At 42.0% G+C, this 16,558-nt stretch overlaps 1 protein-coding gene across 1 annotated transcript in view; it reads right to left on the bottom strand.

The window, feature by feature from the left end:
- Positions 1 to 863: 863 nt before the first annotated feature.
- Positions 864 to 16,558, bottom strand: part of LOC126191359 (SET domain-containing protein SmydA-8-like) — a 220,624-nt gene continuing 204,929 nt past the window's right edge. Inside the window, exon 8 of the mRNA XM_049932203.1 lies at positions 864 to 1,135. Within this exon, the coding sequence (XP_049788160.1) occupies positions 1,010 to 1,135 (126 nt within the window). The 3' untranslated portion in view covers positions 864 to 1,009. The remainder of the gene's footprint in view (positions 1,136 to 16,558) is intronic.

The following is a 16,558-nucleotide window of genomic DNA, read 5'->3' on the forward strand; positions in this document are numbered from 1 at the left end:
CGCCATCCCTTGTGACCAGCACATCTATAAGTGGCAGGTTTTTGTCCTTTTCTACTTCCATGGTAAATGTCATGTTGGCATGGAGGCTGTTCAAGTGTCTTAGGAAGTCAGCGAGCTGTTCTTCACCATGGCTCTAGTCAACGAAAGTGTCATCGACGTATCTATACCACACCTTAGGTTTGGAAGTCGCCAAGTCCAGTGCATGTGCTTCGCATTGTCCCATGAAGTTGGCCACCACTGGACTAAGAGGACTACTCATGGCGACGCCTTCCGGCTGTTCGTAGAAATCGTCACTCCACGTGAAACAGCTCGAGGTGAGATATGCATGGAAGAGCTTTGTGATGTCCTGCGGGAAAATGGAACCGATGTGCTCCAGAGCGTCACTGAGTGGCACTTTCGTAAGCAAAGAAACTACATCAAAGCTGACCAGGATGTCGTTTGGTGCAAGTTTCAGTTTCTTCAGCTTCTCAATAAAATGTCCTGAGTCGTTTATATATGTATCGTTCTTCCCCACGTGTGGCTGGAGCAGAGTGTCCAAGTGTTTTGCCAGTTTGTAGTCTGCTGCCGCGAACTCTGCTCCAGTTCACCACCGGTAATGGAGGGTGAAGCTTTGACAATGCCAGCCACTCGTGCTCGCGAAAAGTCAGTAAAATCATTAGAGCAATGTCGGCCGAAGAACCCTAGACGGAAGCCAATAGGCAGTTTGTCAACAACTGGCCACGAAAGCCTTAACAATTTTATACTCTGATAATACTGAACAAGTTTTCGTTTCTCCTCATAATGACTGCACAATCATTTGTACGTCGTATGACGGGTCTCTGCGTTGAAGGATTAAGTGAGATCTGACACTCGTAAACTGCTCAAGAAACAATTTTTGTATTTTCTTCACCAATAATTAATTAGCTATAACACGTAAACATTGTAACATAATAAAGTTTTGCCAAATCACACAGCCACTTCCAGACGCACTTGAGAGCGCCACCAGCCTGTTCGCAGACCGCAGCGCCGCTCAGCGGTGGTCGGCGGCTTCCCGCCAGGCCTCCAGGCGCGAGGCCAGGTCTGGCGGCGCCATCGCTTCCAGCCGGAAGATGTCCGCCGCCTCCTCCAGGCACTCCAGCACTTCCGATTCCCCAGTCTGCGAACAACCGCATGCTGCTTCAGACGATAAGCCGCAGGATGAGGTCGGGGATTGTCTACACACATCGCCACTTACGACACATTCTAATTGCTTAACAAATTTTAAAGAAAGACTCTGAACGCACTATTTATTGTCAGAGGCAGATCAGATTTTTGCAGAAATTTTACGATTTACCGTCAAGAGCCACCGATAAAATGTTATTTGTTATATAGCCGATTTTGATTCACCAGCTATCATCAGGTGTCATAAAACATTTACAACAATGCCACCAAATAACGTAAAATTCATGATTCGCCACTTATCTACACACATGTAAGTTAAAGTCACCTGGCACTGTTCTGTCTGTACGTTCGATTTAATACTATAGGGATTTTACACGGTTTTCTTTATTAGACGAACAGATTCAAAAGTAACCTTTGTGTATATAATTTGTAAATACCGGGTGATCAAAAAGTCAGTATAAATTTGAAAACTGAATAAATCACGGAGTAATGTAGATAGAGATGTACAAATTGACACACATGCTTGGAATGACATGGGGTTTTATTAGACCCCCCCAAAAAATAAAATACGAAAGTTCAAAAATGTCCGACAGATGGCGCTTCATTTGATCAGAATAGCAATAATTAGCATAACAAAGACAAGGCACAGATGATGTTCTATACAGGAAATGCTCAATATGTACACCATCATTCCTCATCAATAGCTGTAGTCGAGGAATAATGTTGTGAACAACACTGTAAAGCATGTCTGGTGTTATGGTGAGGCATTGGCGTCGGATGTTGTCTTTCAGCATCCCTAGATATGTCGGTCGATCACGATACACTTCCGACTTCAGGTAACCCCAAAGCCAATAATCGCACGGACTGGGGACCTGGGAGGACAAGCATGATGAAAGTGGCGGCTGAGCACACGATCATCACCAAACGACGCGCGCAAGAGATCTTTCACGCGGACATTTTGTGAACTTTGGTTTTTTTTTGTTCTAATAAAACCCCATGTTATTCCAAGCATGTGTGTCAATTTTTACTTCTCTGTCTACATTATTCCGTGGTTTATTAAGTTTTGAAATTTATACTGACTTTTTGATCACCCGATATTTTGTGCAAATTGGCTGACGTATAATGAAAAAGTCCAGCACCGCTGTGAAAGCGATGCCATTGCCATCTAGCGGTGAACGCCAGGCGTCCTTTAAGCACTGCACGACGCAGCTTCAATCAAATTGAGCACCGCGCGTTTGATGTACGGACATGAGGTGGCATGTGCTCGGCGCAACACATTAGGTGGAAGCGCCTTAACGTATTCAGAAATTATTTGTTTGAAGGAAACACATCGGCATGATCTTGGTACCTTACACATGAAGGAAGAAATGGGAGTCACAAAATTTGTTGATTAGGCCTTCTACAGAAGATTTCGAAAGACGTCTACAGATGGGTGAGGAGTGCATTACGAAAAGGCAACAACTTCAAATTGCCAGCATATACTTTCTTCAGGTTAGCAGTCGCAATTGGTGCTCATAATTCACTTCAAAAATTCTTTGTGCAATGAGAGTGACGCATAACTTTGATGTATCGTAAAGAATATGGGCAATAACGAAAAGACAACCGCTTCACCCTACAATAAGTGACTATAAAATGCGAAAGAATGCAATGTTTTTACCAGATATCTTCCCTGCAACTGCTTGATATAACAGGATAGAGAAAGAAAACCACATTTCCCTAAATATGTGGGTTTTAAGTTATTACGCAAAAAGTACATCTTTTCCAGGAAACTATTTCGGCAAGGTTTCCAACTTTGTTTCACTTACATCAAGAAAGTTTTTCAGCACCGTAGCATCTGGCTCATCTTTTAGCTTTCCTTCAATTAAGCCTAGATGCGGGCATGTTTCTTCGCCTGGTGGGATGGAGAAGTCTGCCAACAGGGATCCGCGAGAAAGATTTGCGGCACTAAAAGCATTATTCAACATGGTGGCTTTGCTGTCAGGGTTCCTCGTAGTCATAATCCGTAGGTAGCGGTCGTCCACTGCAGTAGTAGCCCTTGGGCGGCCTGAGCGAGGCATGTCATCGACAGTTCCTGTCTCTCTGCATCTCCTCCATGTCCGAACAACATTTCTTTGGTTCACTCCGAGACGCTTGGACACTTCCCTTGTTGAGAGCCCTTCCTGGCACAAAGTAACAATGCTGACGCAATCGAACCGCGGTATTGTCCGTCTAGGCATGGTTGAACTACAGACAACCCGAGCCGTGTATCTCCTTCCTGGTGGGATGACGAACTGATCGGCTGTCGGACCCCCTCAGCCTAATAGGCACTGCTCATGCATGGTTGTTTACATCTTTGGGCAGGTTTAGTGACATATCTGAACGGTCAAAGGGGACCGCGTCTGTGATACGATATCCACAGTCAACGTCTGTCTTCAGGAGTTCTGGGAACCAGGGTGATGCAAAACATTTTTTGATATGTGTATATGAGAAAGTGGCGATATTCAGGTACCTAACGGTGTTCTCCGATTTCTATTAACTACTCTAGACAGTGGGCCGTAAACGACGTTACTGCTACGCGGACAAATCATCCGGCAGCACATATTTAGTGCTATCTGTGCAAAGCCAGGCTAGGTCGCTTGTAGTAATATAAATTACATCATCAATAACAAAAATGTGTCCGGCACTGCTCGCCTTCAGGTTATGTTAACATTAGCTATTACCCGCAGCTGCGCTCGCATATTAGTGGTTTTGTTACGGGTGATGGTCAGAAGATACGCTAGTAATTTATGAGTATCTGGGTATACAATGATACACATATCTATGTGTGTATGAATAAATGTTTGTAATGCTGGTATGTAGGTACATAATGAATAAGTTCTCTGAATATTCAAAACCGTGTCTTTTTCCACGTCTTTGATATCATATTATTACACCTACAATCTGCTTCATTGGCGGTGATAATCTAGTGGCAACTCTGACCTCGATTCGTGAAAGTAAGCCAAAAACTCCTGCATGCATAGCAAAAGAAGTCATCTGAAAGCATGCATTGTATAGGGTGTTTCAAAAAGAATAAACGTATTACAAAGTATTATTTTGTCGAAACTATCGATCGCTGCGCCTCGGCTCGGCTATTGGCTCTGAGCACTATGGCACTTAACATCTATGGTCATCAGTCCCCTAGAACTTAGAACTACTTAAACCTAACTAACCTAAGGACAGCACACAACACCCAGCCATCACGAGGCAGAGAAAATCCCTGACCCCGCCAGGAATCGAACCCGGGAACCCGGGCGTGGGAAGCGAGAACGCTACCACACGACCACGAGATGCGGGCTCGGCTCGGCTATTAGAGAAACGAAAACATAGTATAGTTTATATTCATAGCCGCTAGATGTCAGTCTTCTATTTTGCTTGGTAACTGTTTCATGTTTAAAATGCCCATTCCGCAGCAGATATAATTTTGTGTTCTGGAGTTGCGAAGTGTAATTCCGTGATTACAATACCAAGACGTTTTAGGTTGAGGTACCAAATTGATCCTCCGAATCGGTGGAACATTCGTAGATGGTATCGACAGTTTCTAGTTACAGGATGTGTATGTAAAGGAAGAGTCCTGGCCGCCCTCGTGCTCCCGAAGAAAATGTTGCACCAATCGTCGTCCTTCAAAATTAACCCGTCGTTCAAGCGTGAGTTACAACTGCCTACAATACCACTTCGACGTGTTTTGAGACATAGGTTGGTTATAATGCCGTACAAGTTACAGCTGTTACAAGCTATGGCGTGCTGATGACAAACGCAAACGTGTGGCATTTTGTAACGAGATTCTTGATGCTATTGACAACACCACCACTTTCACACAACGCATCTTGTTCAGTGATGAAGCGACTTTCCATGTTAGTGGTCAGGTAAACAAACACTGTCCGAATTTGGGGCCTACAGAACCCACATGCAGCCATTGAACAGGTACGAGATTCGCCCAAAGTCAATGTGTTTTGTGCGATATCCCAATTATCTGTTTACAGCCCATTCTTCTTTAATAGAAACACGTTTAACGGTCAACAGTATCTCGCTTTGTTACAAAACTGGTCATTTTCGAGGCTGCACGAAGACCATTTTTCAATAAGACGGGGCACATCGTCACTGGAGTCGCCAAGTACGCGAATATCCGAATTGAGCTCTACCGAACCGTTGGATTGTTCATCAAGGAACTGGCGACTCACCATGTCTCAGCTGGGCTCCACGGTCACCGGATTTGACGCCCTCCGACTTCTTTCTGTGGGGTTTCGTGAAAGACGACGTGTATGTACCACCACTCCCACAGAACCTGGAAGAGTTGAAGAACCGGATCCGTACTGTCATAACATCATTGACGAAGGACTTGTTTGCCTGAGTATGGGAGGAATTTGAGTATCGATGTGATATTGTTCGTGTCACTGATGGAGGACATATTGAACATCTGTAAATCTTAACTTGAAAGGTTCGTAAATATATGTGTAAAGTTTCATATTCGTATGTCAGAGTTTAATATATATATTCGAAATATTATATTCTTTTTGAAACACCCTGTATTTTCTAATTATATTTAAGGAAGTAGAGTTTATAGGGATTCTTCTGGCTCACCCAGTACTGGAGGTGAGATTTTGTCACTAGAGCAGAATATACCAACCATTGCTTCCATTTCATTTCAGCACATTACAAGGCCTATTCTCCACAATATGACTAATCGGCGATTAACATACTCAGCTAATGCATCGCAATGAAATGGAGCGTCACTAAGAGCCTCCCACGTTTTGCATGTAAAGGCGCGGCATTTCCTTGTTTGTCGCAGGGCCTTTACGATGCCGTCGTTGTGAGTCTTCAAGCGACTCGGAGATGTGTGACGCTCAGAATCAAAGATGTGATGGGCTTCTGGCTGTTCCACTGTCTCTAGCTCTCATGGACGCATGAAGTTCTACATCTAAAGTTCGACGTATCTGATTGTTCCGAGGTTGTTGCGTTCGAGCAACTGGCGCATCTCTAACACGCTTTGCTACCCGCTAAACCAGACTTAAGCTTCCAAGGCATATCTTAAGACTTAAACCTCGTTCTCGGGCTTACCGTCAGATTTTATTGTTTTATCCTCACAAAAAAATCTCCAGCTATGTCAATACGAGTAGCAACTCAATACCACAAACCGCACGAACAACAACATTGGATACGCACTGTCACGGAGTCGCCAACCATCGCGCCAGCGTCATCTGCATCCCACTCAAGTATTTAAAAATATTAATAATAATCAGAAAGATAATACAGGTTTCTAAAGTAGCATATAATCTTCCTCTTGGGTCCAAGGTATCTCCATACCAAATTTGATCGGAATCGATTTGGAGGTACAGTCATGAAAACACAGCAGATAGCCTTACTTTCGGATTTAATATTACTGGTGTTAGTATGGAAGTACGGATTAAATCCGCTGAGACTTTATAAGCTTTGTATTGATTACATTGAATCATATTACGTAGAATATATAAACCAATAAAAGCATTTGCACAAGAACGATAAAGTTCAAAAGAGAAAGAGTAAATAACTATTACCAAAAATAATTCTCCCTAGATCGTGTAATATTCTTCAAATCAATAAATATTTTGTACTGCACAATATGTAAAATAGCCTATGTTTGTCTTCATGGCTCAAGCGAACTCTCACCATACTTCATCGAAATCTGTTCAATGAGATAATCGGGAAAGTTAACGACAGATTTACTTATGTATTTATAATATTAGCGGGGAGCTATGGAATAGTTTGGATAAAATACGTTGAGGGTTGTATCAGCATTGTATTCTAGCTGTTAATCGCGGCTGTGCTCGCACATCAGTAAAATGAATTGAAATGAGGTGACTTGCGTGTCGATGAGCACACACACACACACACACACACACACACACACACACACACACACACACACACACACACAAAATGTAAAAAAAAACCTAGTTTGACCGGAAATCGAACCCTCGAACCCACGATGCTGGTCAGAAAAGGAAACAACATGATCCCGTTATGTTTATACAAACCACAACGCCACTTAGAAGGTGTAAGTGACGCGTGACTGAGCTGCTAAAATGCAACGGGCTTATGACTTATATTACCATCGCAGTATGGATTAAACACGTAGAGGATTATATAAGCGCTGCATTCATTACTTTGAATTGTATTATGTAGAATATATCTAACAATAAAAACGTTTCCACGAACTCAATTTCACAAGTGAAAGAGTAATTATTGTTCCGTCTCTCGTGTTACATTCTTCGAATCAGTAATTATGTTATCCTACATACTTTCTAAAGTATGTCTGTGTTCTTCCTCAGCATTCAAGCAATCTCCATAACAGAATTAATCAGAATCAGTTCAACAGTTCAGTCGTGAAAGCTGCAGAGTTACTTTCGCGATTGTAACGGTTTGGAAGTACGGATTCAGATTACAACGTTACCAATTCCACAGCGCTTTAAGTGCTTGGCTTAAGTAATTGCAGATGTAAATGTAGATGTCTGAGTCAATCTATTTCCTTATGATGTTTCATGATTAGACTCGCCACTACTGGGGAACAGTGGAATGTCCATGACTACGCTTTTAGTTTGTTCATAATATTGTCCAAGAAGCACGTCGGTGTTAATACCTGATGGTGTCTGCGTGAGACGTCGATGAAATTTGTGCCAGCCTCACGGATCATCCCTGTGAATCCTGGGAAGATTAATAATAATAATTTTGGGATCAAGATGGATCGAGAATGGATATAGACTACAGAAAATGTCCAAAATTGAAGAATATTCTAACAGACACATACATGAGGGAAATACGCCTCAAATTCTATGGCCACATACTGACGCTTCCCGAACACGAACGAGAATAGTAAAATACGTAGATTCCCTCGCTAATGGAGAATGGATCCAAAATGTTAAAAAAAAGACTTGGAATTAGCCAAAATCACCGAAGAAGAAATAGATGCAAGGAACATTTTTAGAATAAAAGTGGAAAAATGGGAGGTTAAACCAGAGACAAAACCCCGAAGAACCGGGAAAAAATGGAGCGAAGAAAGAAGAGCTGAATTCTCGCAAACAATATAAAATTGGTGGACAAATAAAAAGAATCAGAAAAACAAGAACAGCAAATAAACCATCTTTACTTAGCGTCTTCCACTTGGGAGCTTTGCGACTAATAATAATAATAATAATAATAATAATAATAAAGCTAAAACCAACAAAGATCGCTACACTACGCATACATTGATTACCAAAAACCTTTTGATAGTGTACCCCACTCATGGTTACTACAGATACTGGAAATATGCAAAGTAGATCCTAAATTGATACAGTTCCTAAACATAGTAATGAAAAATTGGAAAACCACACTCAATATCCAAACAAATTCAAATAATATCACAACACTGCCAATACACATTAAGCGTGGAATATACCAAGGAGACTCATTAAGTCCTTTCTGGTTCTGTCTTGCTCTGAACCCACTATCCAGCATGCTAAATAATACAAATTATGGATATAATATTACTGGAACATACCCACACAAAATCACACATTTACTATACATGGATTATCTAAAACTACTGGCAGCAACAAATCAGCAACTCAACGAATTACTAAAGATAACAGAAGTATTCAGCAATGATATAAATATGGTTTTCGGAACAGACAAATGTAAGAAAATCATCATAGTAAAGGGAAAACACACTAAACAAGAAAATTACTTACTGGATAACCACAGCGACTGCATAGAAGCGATGGAAAAAACAGATGCCTGTAAATATCTAGGATACAGACAAAAAATAGGAATAGATAATACAAATATTAAAGAAGAACTAAAAGAAAAATATAGACAAAGACTAACAAAAATACTGAAAACAGAATTGACAGCAAGAAACAAGACAAAAGCTATAAATACTTACGCTATACCAATATTGACCTATTCATTTGGAGTAGTGAAATGGAGTAACACAGACCTAGAAGCACTCAATACACTTACACGATCACAATGCCACAAATGTAGAATACATCACATATACTTAGCAACAGAAAGATTCACATTAAGCAGAAAGGAAGGAAGAAGGGGATTTATTGACAAAAAACCGACATTATGGACAGGTAGACAATTTGAGAAAATTCTTTATAGAACGAGCAGAAACTAGCAAAATACACAAAGCAGTCACTCACTCATATAAATACATCGGCTACACCATTGCAATTTCATAACCACTTCTACAACCCTTTAGATCACATAACATCAACAGATACAAAGAAAGTAAATTGGAAAACGAAAACACTACATGGCAAGCACCCGTATCATCTAATACAGCCACACATCGATCAAGACGCATCCAACACATGGCTAAGAAAAGGCAATATATACAGTGAGACGGAAGGATTCATGATTTCAATACAGGCTCAAACAATAAACACCAGATATTACAGCAAGCATATTATTAAAGATCCCAATACCAGAACAGATAAATGCAGACTTTGCAAAGAACAAACAGAAACAGTAGATCACATCACAAGAGGATGTACAATACTAGCAAATACAGAATACACCAGAAGTCATGACAATGTAGCAAAAATAATACACCAACAACTTGCCATACAACATAAACTAATAAAACAACACGTTCCCACAGACAAGTATGCATCGCAAAATGTGCTGGAGAATGATGAATACAAATTATACTGGAACAGAACCATTATAACAGATAAAACACCACATAACAAACCTGACATCATACCCACCAATAAAAAGAAGAAATTAACACAACTAATCGAAATATCCATACCCAATACAACAAATATACAGAAGGAAAGAGGAGAAAAAATTGAAAAATACATCCAACTGGCTTAGGAAGTCAAGGACATGTGGCATCAGGATAAAGATGACATTATACCAATTAGACTATCAACTACAGGAGTCATACCACACAATATCAACCAGTACATCAACGCAATACAGCTACATCCAAACTTATATATACAACTACAGAAATCTGTAATTACTGATACGTGTTCAATTACCCGAAAGTTCCTAAATGCAATGTAACATATACCGTACAGTTAAAAGGAAGTCACGCTTGACCAAGGTCCGTGTCACTTTCCATTTTTAACCATACATAACGTCTGAGATAGGAAAGAAGAAATAATAATAATAGCAACTGGCATGTGGGCCCTCAACCCCTGCAGAGCGCGTCCCAATGGCTGATAGGGGAATTCCTGGGGGTATACAGGACAGGTGTGAATAAGGCATGGCCAACAGGGCACCCGCGGATCAACTGAGGGAAAATGGTCAACGGTCTCTAAGGCAGAAGAGGGGAAGCCCCAATGGCAGAGAGAGCTAATGAACTGACTTAAATCCACTCTGCGTCTGACTTGCAACAAGCGGCAAAATGGTCAGCGTCTTATCACCAGAGGTGCAGCTGGAAATGTATGTTCTGGAACTATCCAGTCCAGTCTTATAATACTGGTCTACGGTCCAAAACTTGTGATGATCAAGTACTATGAGGTGTGACAGGAAAGAAATTTGTACCCCAGGTGGTAACCAATCCACTGCTGCTACGAACAGCACTACCCGACTACAGCATTCTGGGGAGTCTGGCTTGACACGCTTACAGAGAGAGAGTCGCAGACCTCTGACCAACTTCGCCCAAATACCAAAACATTTTTCGAAACATTAAATATAAATTCTCTCTTGCGGGTAGGGAAGTTGTATGAACTATGAAAATCTTTAACGAACAAAAATTGGAAATGCTGGTACTCCAAGAAAGAAGACTGACCTACGAAAACGCAATGGATTTCGGGAACTATAGACTTTTCAAAAGCAAAACAGTCAACCGGATTCTCAAAAATACACCACATTTAGGAGATGCTTTTGCAGTCAGAAAGAGCATACTCAACTCGCTAACTCATGTGAAGCCTGTAAATAATAGACTAATAACAATCACCCTAAAGTGTGCAAACAAAACCCACACACTGATCAATGCACACATGCTTATCAATGATTACAATAAAACAGATTGCGCAAAGGTATACAAATCGTGGGAAACACTAGAATAAACAGTATCCAAAACTCCACAAAACCACGTCAATATCTTACTAGGTGATTTCAATGCGCAGCTAGGCAAAGAAAGAAAGTACAGGAAAACAACAGGAAACTTCCCAGCAAATAAATAGACTCATCAAAATCAACAGAGATGGGTCGAATTCTGCAGGATATTCAACCTTAAAATCATGTCAACGTATTTCAGGAAGAAACCATCAAAACAAATGACATGGAGATCACCCAACTCACTCACTGGTGAATTCCGAATTGACCATGTAACAATTTCCTATCCAAACCACAGAGAAATCATTAATATCAAAGTACTAAATGGAGAAAATGTAGGCTCAGACCACTGCCTAACGAGAATCAGACTACAGTAAAAACCTCAGAGTTTTACAAAAAGGAAGCCACTAATCCCAAAATTTGACACTAGCCGGATCCAACCATCTTTCACAGAAGAATTAGAAAAAAAGCTCTCCAACAATTGGAAGCAACTCAGAAGCAAACTAATCGAAACTGCACAAAGAGAAATTCGAAAAGGACCAGATACTTGAAATCGAGAGAGACTTCGAAAGAAACAACACGCGAAATTTTTACAAGAATTTCAAAACAAAACTCACAGGATATTAGCCACAAAATCTTTGCTTCAAGAAAGGAAATGGGCAATTTGCACTGAACAATCAAGAAAATTGCGAAGAACTTGCAAGAGATTTTGAAAAACTACTGAACTGTGTAGAACCAACACAAAGATTTCCGTTTCAGGAACCTGAATCCACAAACCCAAACTCATTATCACCTGATGTAGAGGAAATCACCAAACAGATCAAATGTCTTAAAAAGAATAAAGCTGCAGGTGAAGATGGAATCTACCGCAGATCCTCAAATCAGCAGGCCCAAATACTATAAAAGAAATCGCCGAAATAATACAGGACATTTGGCAAACAGAACGATTTCCACACGACTGGAAAAATGCATTAATCCTCTACACAAGAAAGGAGATAGGTCGGATGTAAGCAATTATAGGGGAATCTTCTTGATATCAGTAGCTTACAAAACTATATCCCAGTACCTTCTCGATAGAGCACAACAACAACTAGAACCAAAAATTGGAGACTAACAGGCAGGATTCAGACCAGGCCGTTCATGTCCAGAGCAAATTCTGAACTTAAAATTAATCTTAAGACATCAGAGAATAAGTGTCAAAGATGTAGTCTGCACATTTGTTGACTTTAAAAAGCCTACGATTCAGCTGATGGACAATCATTATTCCAAGTATTGTAACAATTGTGGTACTAAATGTAACAATTCTGGTACTAAATGTAACTGGGTTTTCTCTTTTGATGCTGTCAATTGGCAGGATGAGCATTCTAAAGCATTCTGTCAGGGTGAAAATATTAAATAACTTAACTTTTCTCTCTTAACAACATGTGGGCAGGGTGGGTTCTTCCTTGGCTCGGGTATGAGATCGAATGAAACATCATTTTTACTTAAGATAACTTTTATTGAAGATTTGAACAACTGTATCTTACGGGATGTTCTGGTTCGGAGAGCGGCAGCTGTGTCGTTTGTGAAGTCTTCTGCTGCGGTAGCGGCGGCGGCGGCGTCTGATTACGCGTAGCGGTGTGTATCTCGTGTCGCCGTCTCGCCCAGCTGACCGGAGACGCGCAGCGCGAGGTGGCCCGTTTAATTATTGCGAGCGAAGTCGAGCATCGGATGGTGATACCTTGGATGTGGCGTCCCAGTGTTTCTCTTCTCTAAGCGGCCGCGTGTGTTGTGCGTCGGCCAGCGGAGCGGCGCGGCGGGGGAAGACCAGTGTCCCGGACTCGAACAACGGACTCCCGCTTGCCTGTCTTCGGCTGTCAGGTCTTCATCCCAGCTCACAGGTGACTGCTGATGTGAGGCCGTCTCCTTCCCGTCCTCACGAGTCACCCGGGTACGTAAAGATCAGACTTCAAATACCTATTAACTTCTGTCTTCTGGCGCTGTGGCTGCTGCTTGCTATTCCATTACAGCGGCGGACTTGGTGCGTCTGTGCATGATGTAGTCTCTTCTTGCATGACGGTCTTCAGCACCGAAACTGACTTAAAACAACTGCTACGCTTCTTCACTTCTTCGTCTTCTTCATCGCTCGTCTCCGTCTTCGTCTCCGTCTCGTCTTCCTCTTCCTCTGTCGGGCCCACCGCGTCTCGCGTATTTATTCACTTCAGTTCACTGGAGGTGAACGACTCCACGGCCATTGCCTCTTCTGTCACGTTGAAAAGATTCTCGAAGAATCTTCTTAACGTCGGTCATTGGCTCTTGGAATGTAGGCGAGGGCCTTTGCTCACATGCGACAACTGAGAAACACGTGAGCCGGTCGGGCGATGCCCTGACAGCTGAATCGACAGCGCCCGCTTATGTGGAACTTGCTGACTTCACGGTCATTGTCTCTTCTGTTCTGCTCGCTGAATGCCAGTATGTAACTCTCTAAACTAAACCAAGTTTTTCATTTATAATCTAATTTCTACTTCACTTTGATTTCACTAATTTATTTACTTAAGTACCACTCAACAGTATTAAAAGAACAGGGTTTAGATCTGAAAACACTTCCAATCATACAACAGACATTGATAGACACAAAATCTAAAGTCAAGTTTATGGTGGAAATCTCTGAACCTTTTCTGATCAAAACAGGAGTCAGACAAGGAGATGGACTCGCTCCACTACTGTTCAACTTGTATAGCCCCAGAAAAAAAGTCAAGGGGCGTAATGTCTGGAGAGGGGCGTAATGTCCTGATCGGTGGATTGGAAGGGACGGTCCAACACACGGGCCACCCCGCTCTCCAGATATTACGCCCCCTTGACTTTTTTTTCTGGGGCCATATCAAGGACAGAGGATTCGTCACACCAGTTGATGACGTCAACCAACTGAAGGCTAGGATACAAGCTGCTGTGGGTATTGTGATGGAACACATGTTACGAAACATCTGGCGGGAAGTGGAATACCGTCTTGACAGTCTCCGAGCTACCAAGGGAGCACACGTTGAGGTTTACTAACGTAAGTTATCTTAAAAAAACTAGTAACACTAACCTATGTAAGGGCTTCAAATGTAACTTATTATGTCAAACGGTTATTCTGTTATACTTTTTTATAATCAGGGAAAGACTAGGCTCATTCGCAATATATATATTCGAAATGTTCACCATTAACTTCCACACACAAACGATGCCGCCGAACTGCAGCAGGAACTACTGACTGTAAAGTGTTCAGTTGGATATTTGCACATGAATGTACGATGGATTCTCGAAGTTCATCCAATGTGCGTGGCTTTTGTCGATAAACGACTTCCTTTAGTGTTCCCCACAGGTAAAAGTCCAGAGGAGTTAGGTCTGGGGAATGTGGTGGATACTCCACAGCACCTCTACGGCCTATCCATCTTCCTGGTAGATTTTCATCGAGATACGCCCTAACACGATTTCGGTAGTGGGCTGGGGCACCATCTTCTTGAAAGTAAACGCTTCCGTCTCCATACAAGTCTCGGATGGCAGGGAAAATGGATGTCTGAAGGTACACCTCACCGGTAACTGTGCCGTCAAAGAAGAATGGCCCAATCAAGCCCCGGTGAGACAACAGACACTACACATTTACTCTTAGAAAATTCACGGCTTTGCTTTGTCTACATGGACGTTCGGATTTTCGGTGGCCCAGTAGATGCAATTGTGGCGATTTACTGTACCATTGAGTTTGAACTGCGCCTCATCAGACCACACAATCATCTCTGCATACTCTTCATCGTTGCGCACGATGTTAGTAAACCACTCGCAGTACTCCATTCTACGATCTGGATAGTCCTCTTTCATTGCGTGTAGCAATCGTGCTATGTAGCACTTCCACTTGGCTGTCTTCAAAATTCGCCGAACACTTAAGCGACTCACTCCAGTTTCACGGGCACAGTGTCTCACAGACTTCTGTGGTGAGCGAGTGAATTGTTGTAACACACGACGGGAGTTAGCTGCACTTGTTACTGTTACCGGTAGTCCAGCTCGTTGTTTGTGTACATCTTTATGACAGCCTTCGGCTTCAAATTTTTCTCGAATGCGACGAATCGTTAAACGTGTCGGTGGCTCTGTTTGATACTCATTTCGCCATTGCCGTTGAACCTCATGAATGTTCTCGTACTTATAATACCACTTCAAAACTGACTTCCTTTCATCGAATGTAATTCCTGCGCCAGCCATGTTTACTCGAGTAACTAGGTGAAACTAAGAACAAAACACTATCTGGCGACTGTCATCAAACAAAACAAAACAAAGTAATACAACGCTTGTGTGGCGACTGCCGGAACTACAAACTATTACACTACCAAAGAAGAGGAAACTCCGTCAATTAGTTTGCCAGTTATGGACTTCTAAACAGTGGATACATTTTTTTGGACCCCGGAAGAGCATGAGAAATTCCACTTTTTTAGCAGTACAAATTGTAACGGATGATTTTCCCAAAAAAATAGGCAATACGGCAAGGAGGCCCTTGATAGCGCGGGGCACGTAACGTGGATAAACCGCCTATACTCTCCGCGGCAGTGTAGAGTACGCCTTGCTGGTCAGGCAACCCACTGAACACATGTGTCGTGGTTGCTGCATTCCTCGTCTCCTTGCTTTAACCAAAATATCGCGGATAATGCGAGCAAAACGCAATGGCTGAATGCTTGGCTTTGTAGTGTTACTTGACTTCCCTCAAATTTATACAAAGATAACGATTTTAGGGAAGAAAACAAAAGCCACAGTTGAGGACAGGCTCTACCCGGCGTGGTGCCAATGCTGAGAGAAGCTGAAGTCTGCTACAGAGGAAGGTGTGTGTAGCTTCTAGGCCATTTTTACGACCGTTTGGACGGACGATGTACTGCCCCAGTATTGTTTAGCTACGTTTATCATGCATACGATGAGTGGCCAATGTAAAGCTCTCGTAAAACGTTCACATGCCTGACATGAAATGCGGACCCTAGTTAACGAATAGGAGAACTTTTGTTTATATGCAGAAGATGCCTGTTCTCTTCATTGTTTAATGTTCCCAAAAAATGCACGAAACACTTCTTGCCCAGTTTTATTTTGACCGCCTTGAGTGGCAGCTAAGACAGAAAAACCGAAATTATCCCCAAGGATTAAGTATACAAAGATGCGGTCATCACTGTGTTATAGCGAACAGTTTGGCGAATTTCCTGGTGAGTTGAAGTAATTTTTAGCGTTTATATTAGGTTGCCGCATAACTTCGTAGTATTTTTCCGTAAGTTTAATAAATACAACAGATGCACATAACAGAGACTTTAGACATCAACAACGTATTCTCCTACACTATTTGCAACAGTCTGCCAACTTTTCGATTCCGCGACGG

The sequence above is a fragment of the Schistocerca cancellata genome, chromosome 6 (genome assembly GCF_023864275.1).
Source record: "Schistocerca cancellata isolate TAMUIC-IGC-003103 chromosome 6, iqSchCanc2.1, whole genome shotgun sequence".
Taxonomy (NCBI): Eukaryota; Metazoa; Arthropoda; class Insecta; order Orthoptera; family Acrididae; genus Schistocerca; species Schistocerca cancellata.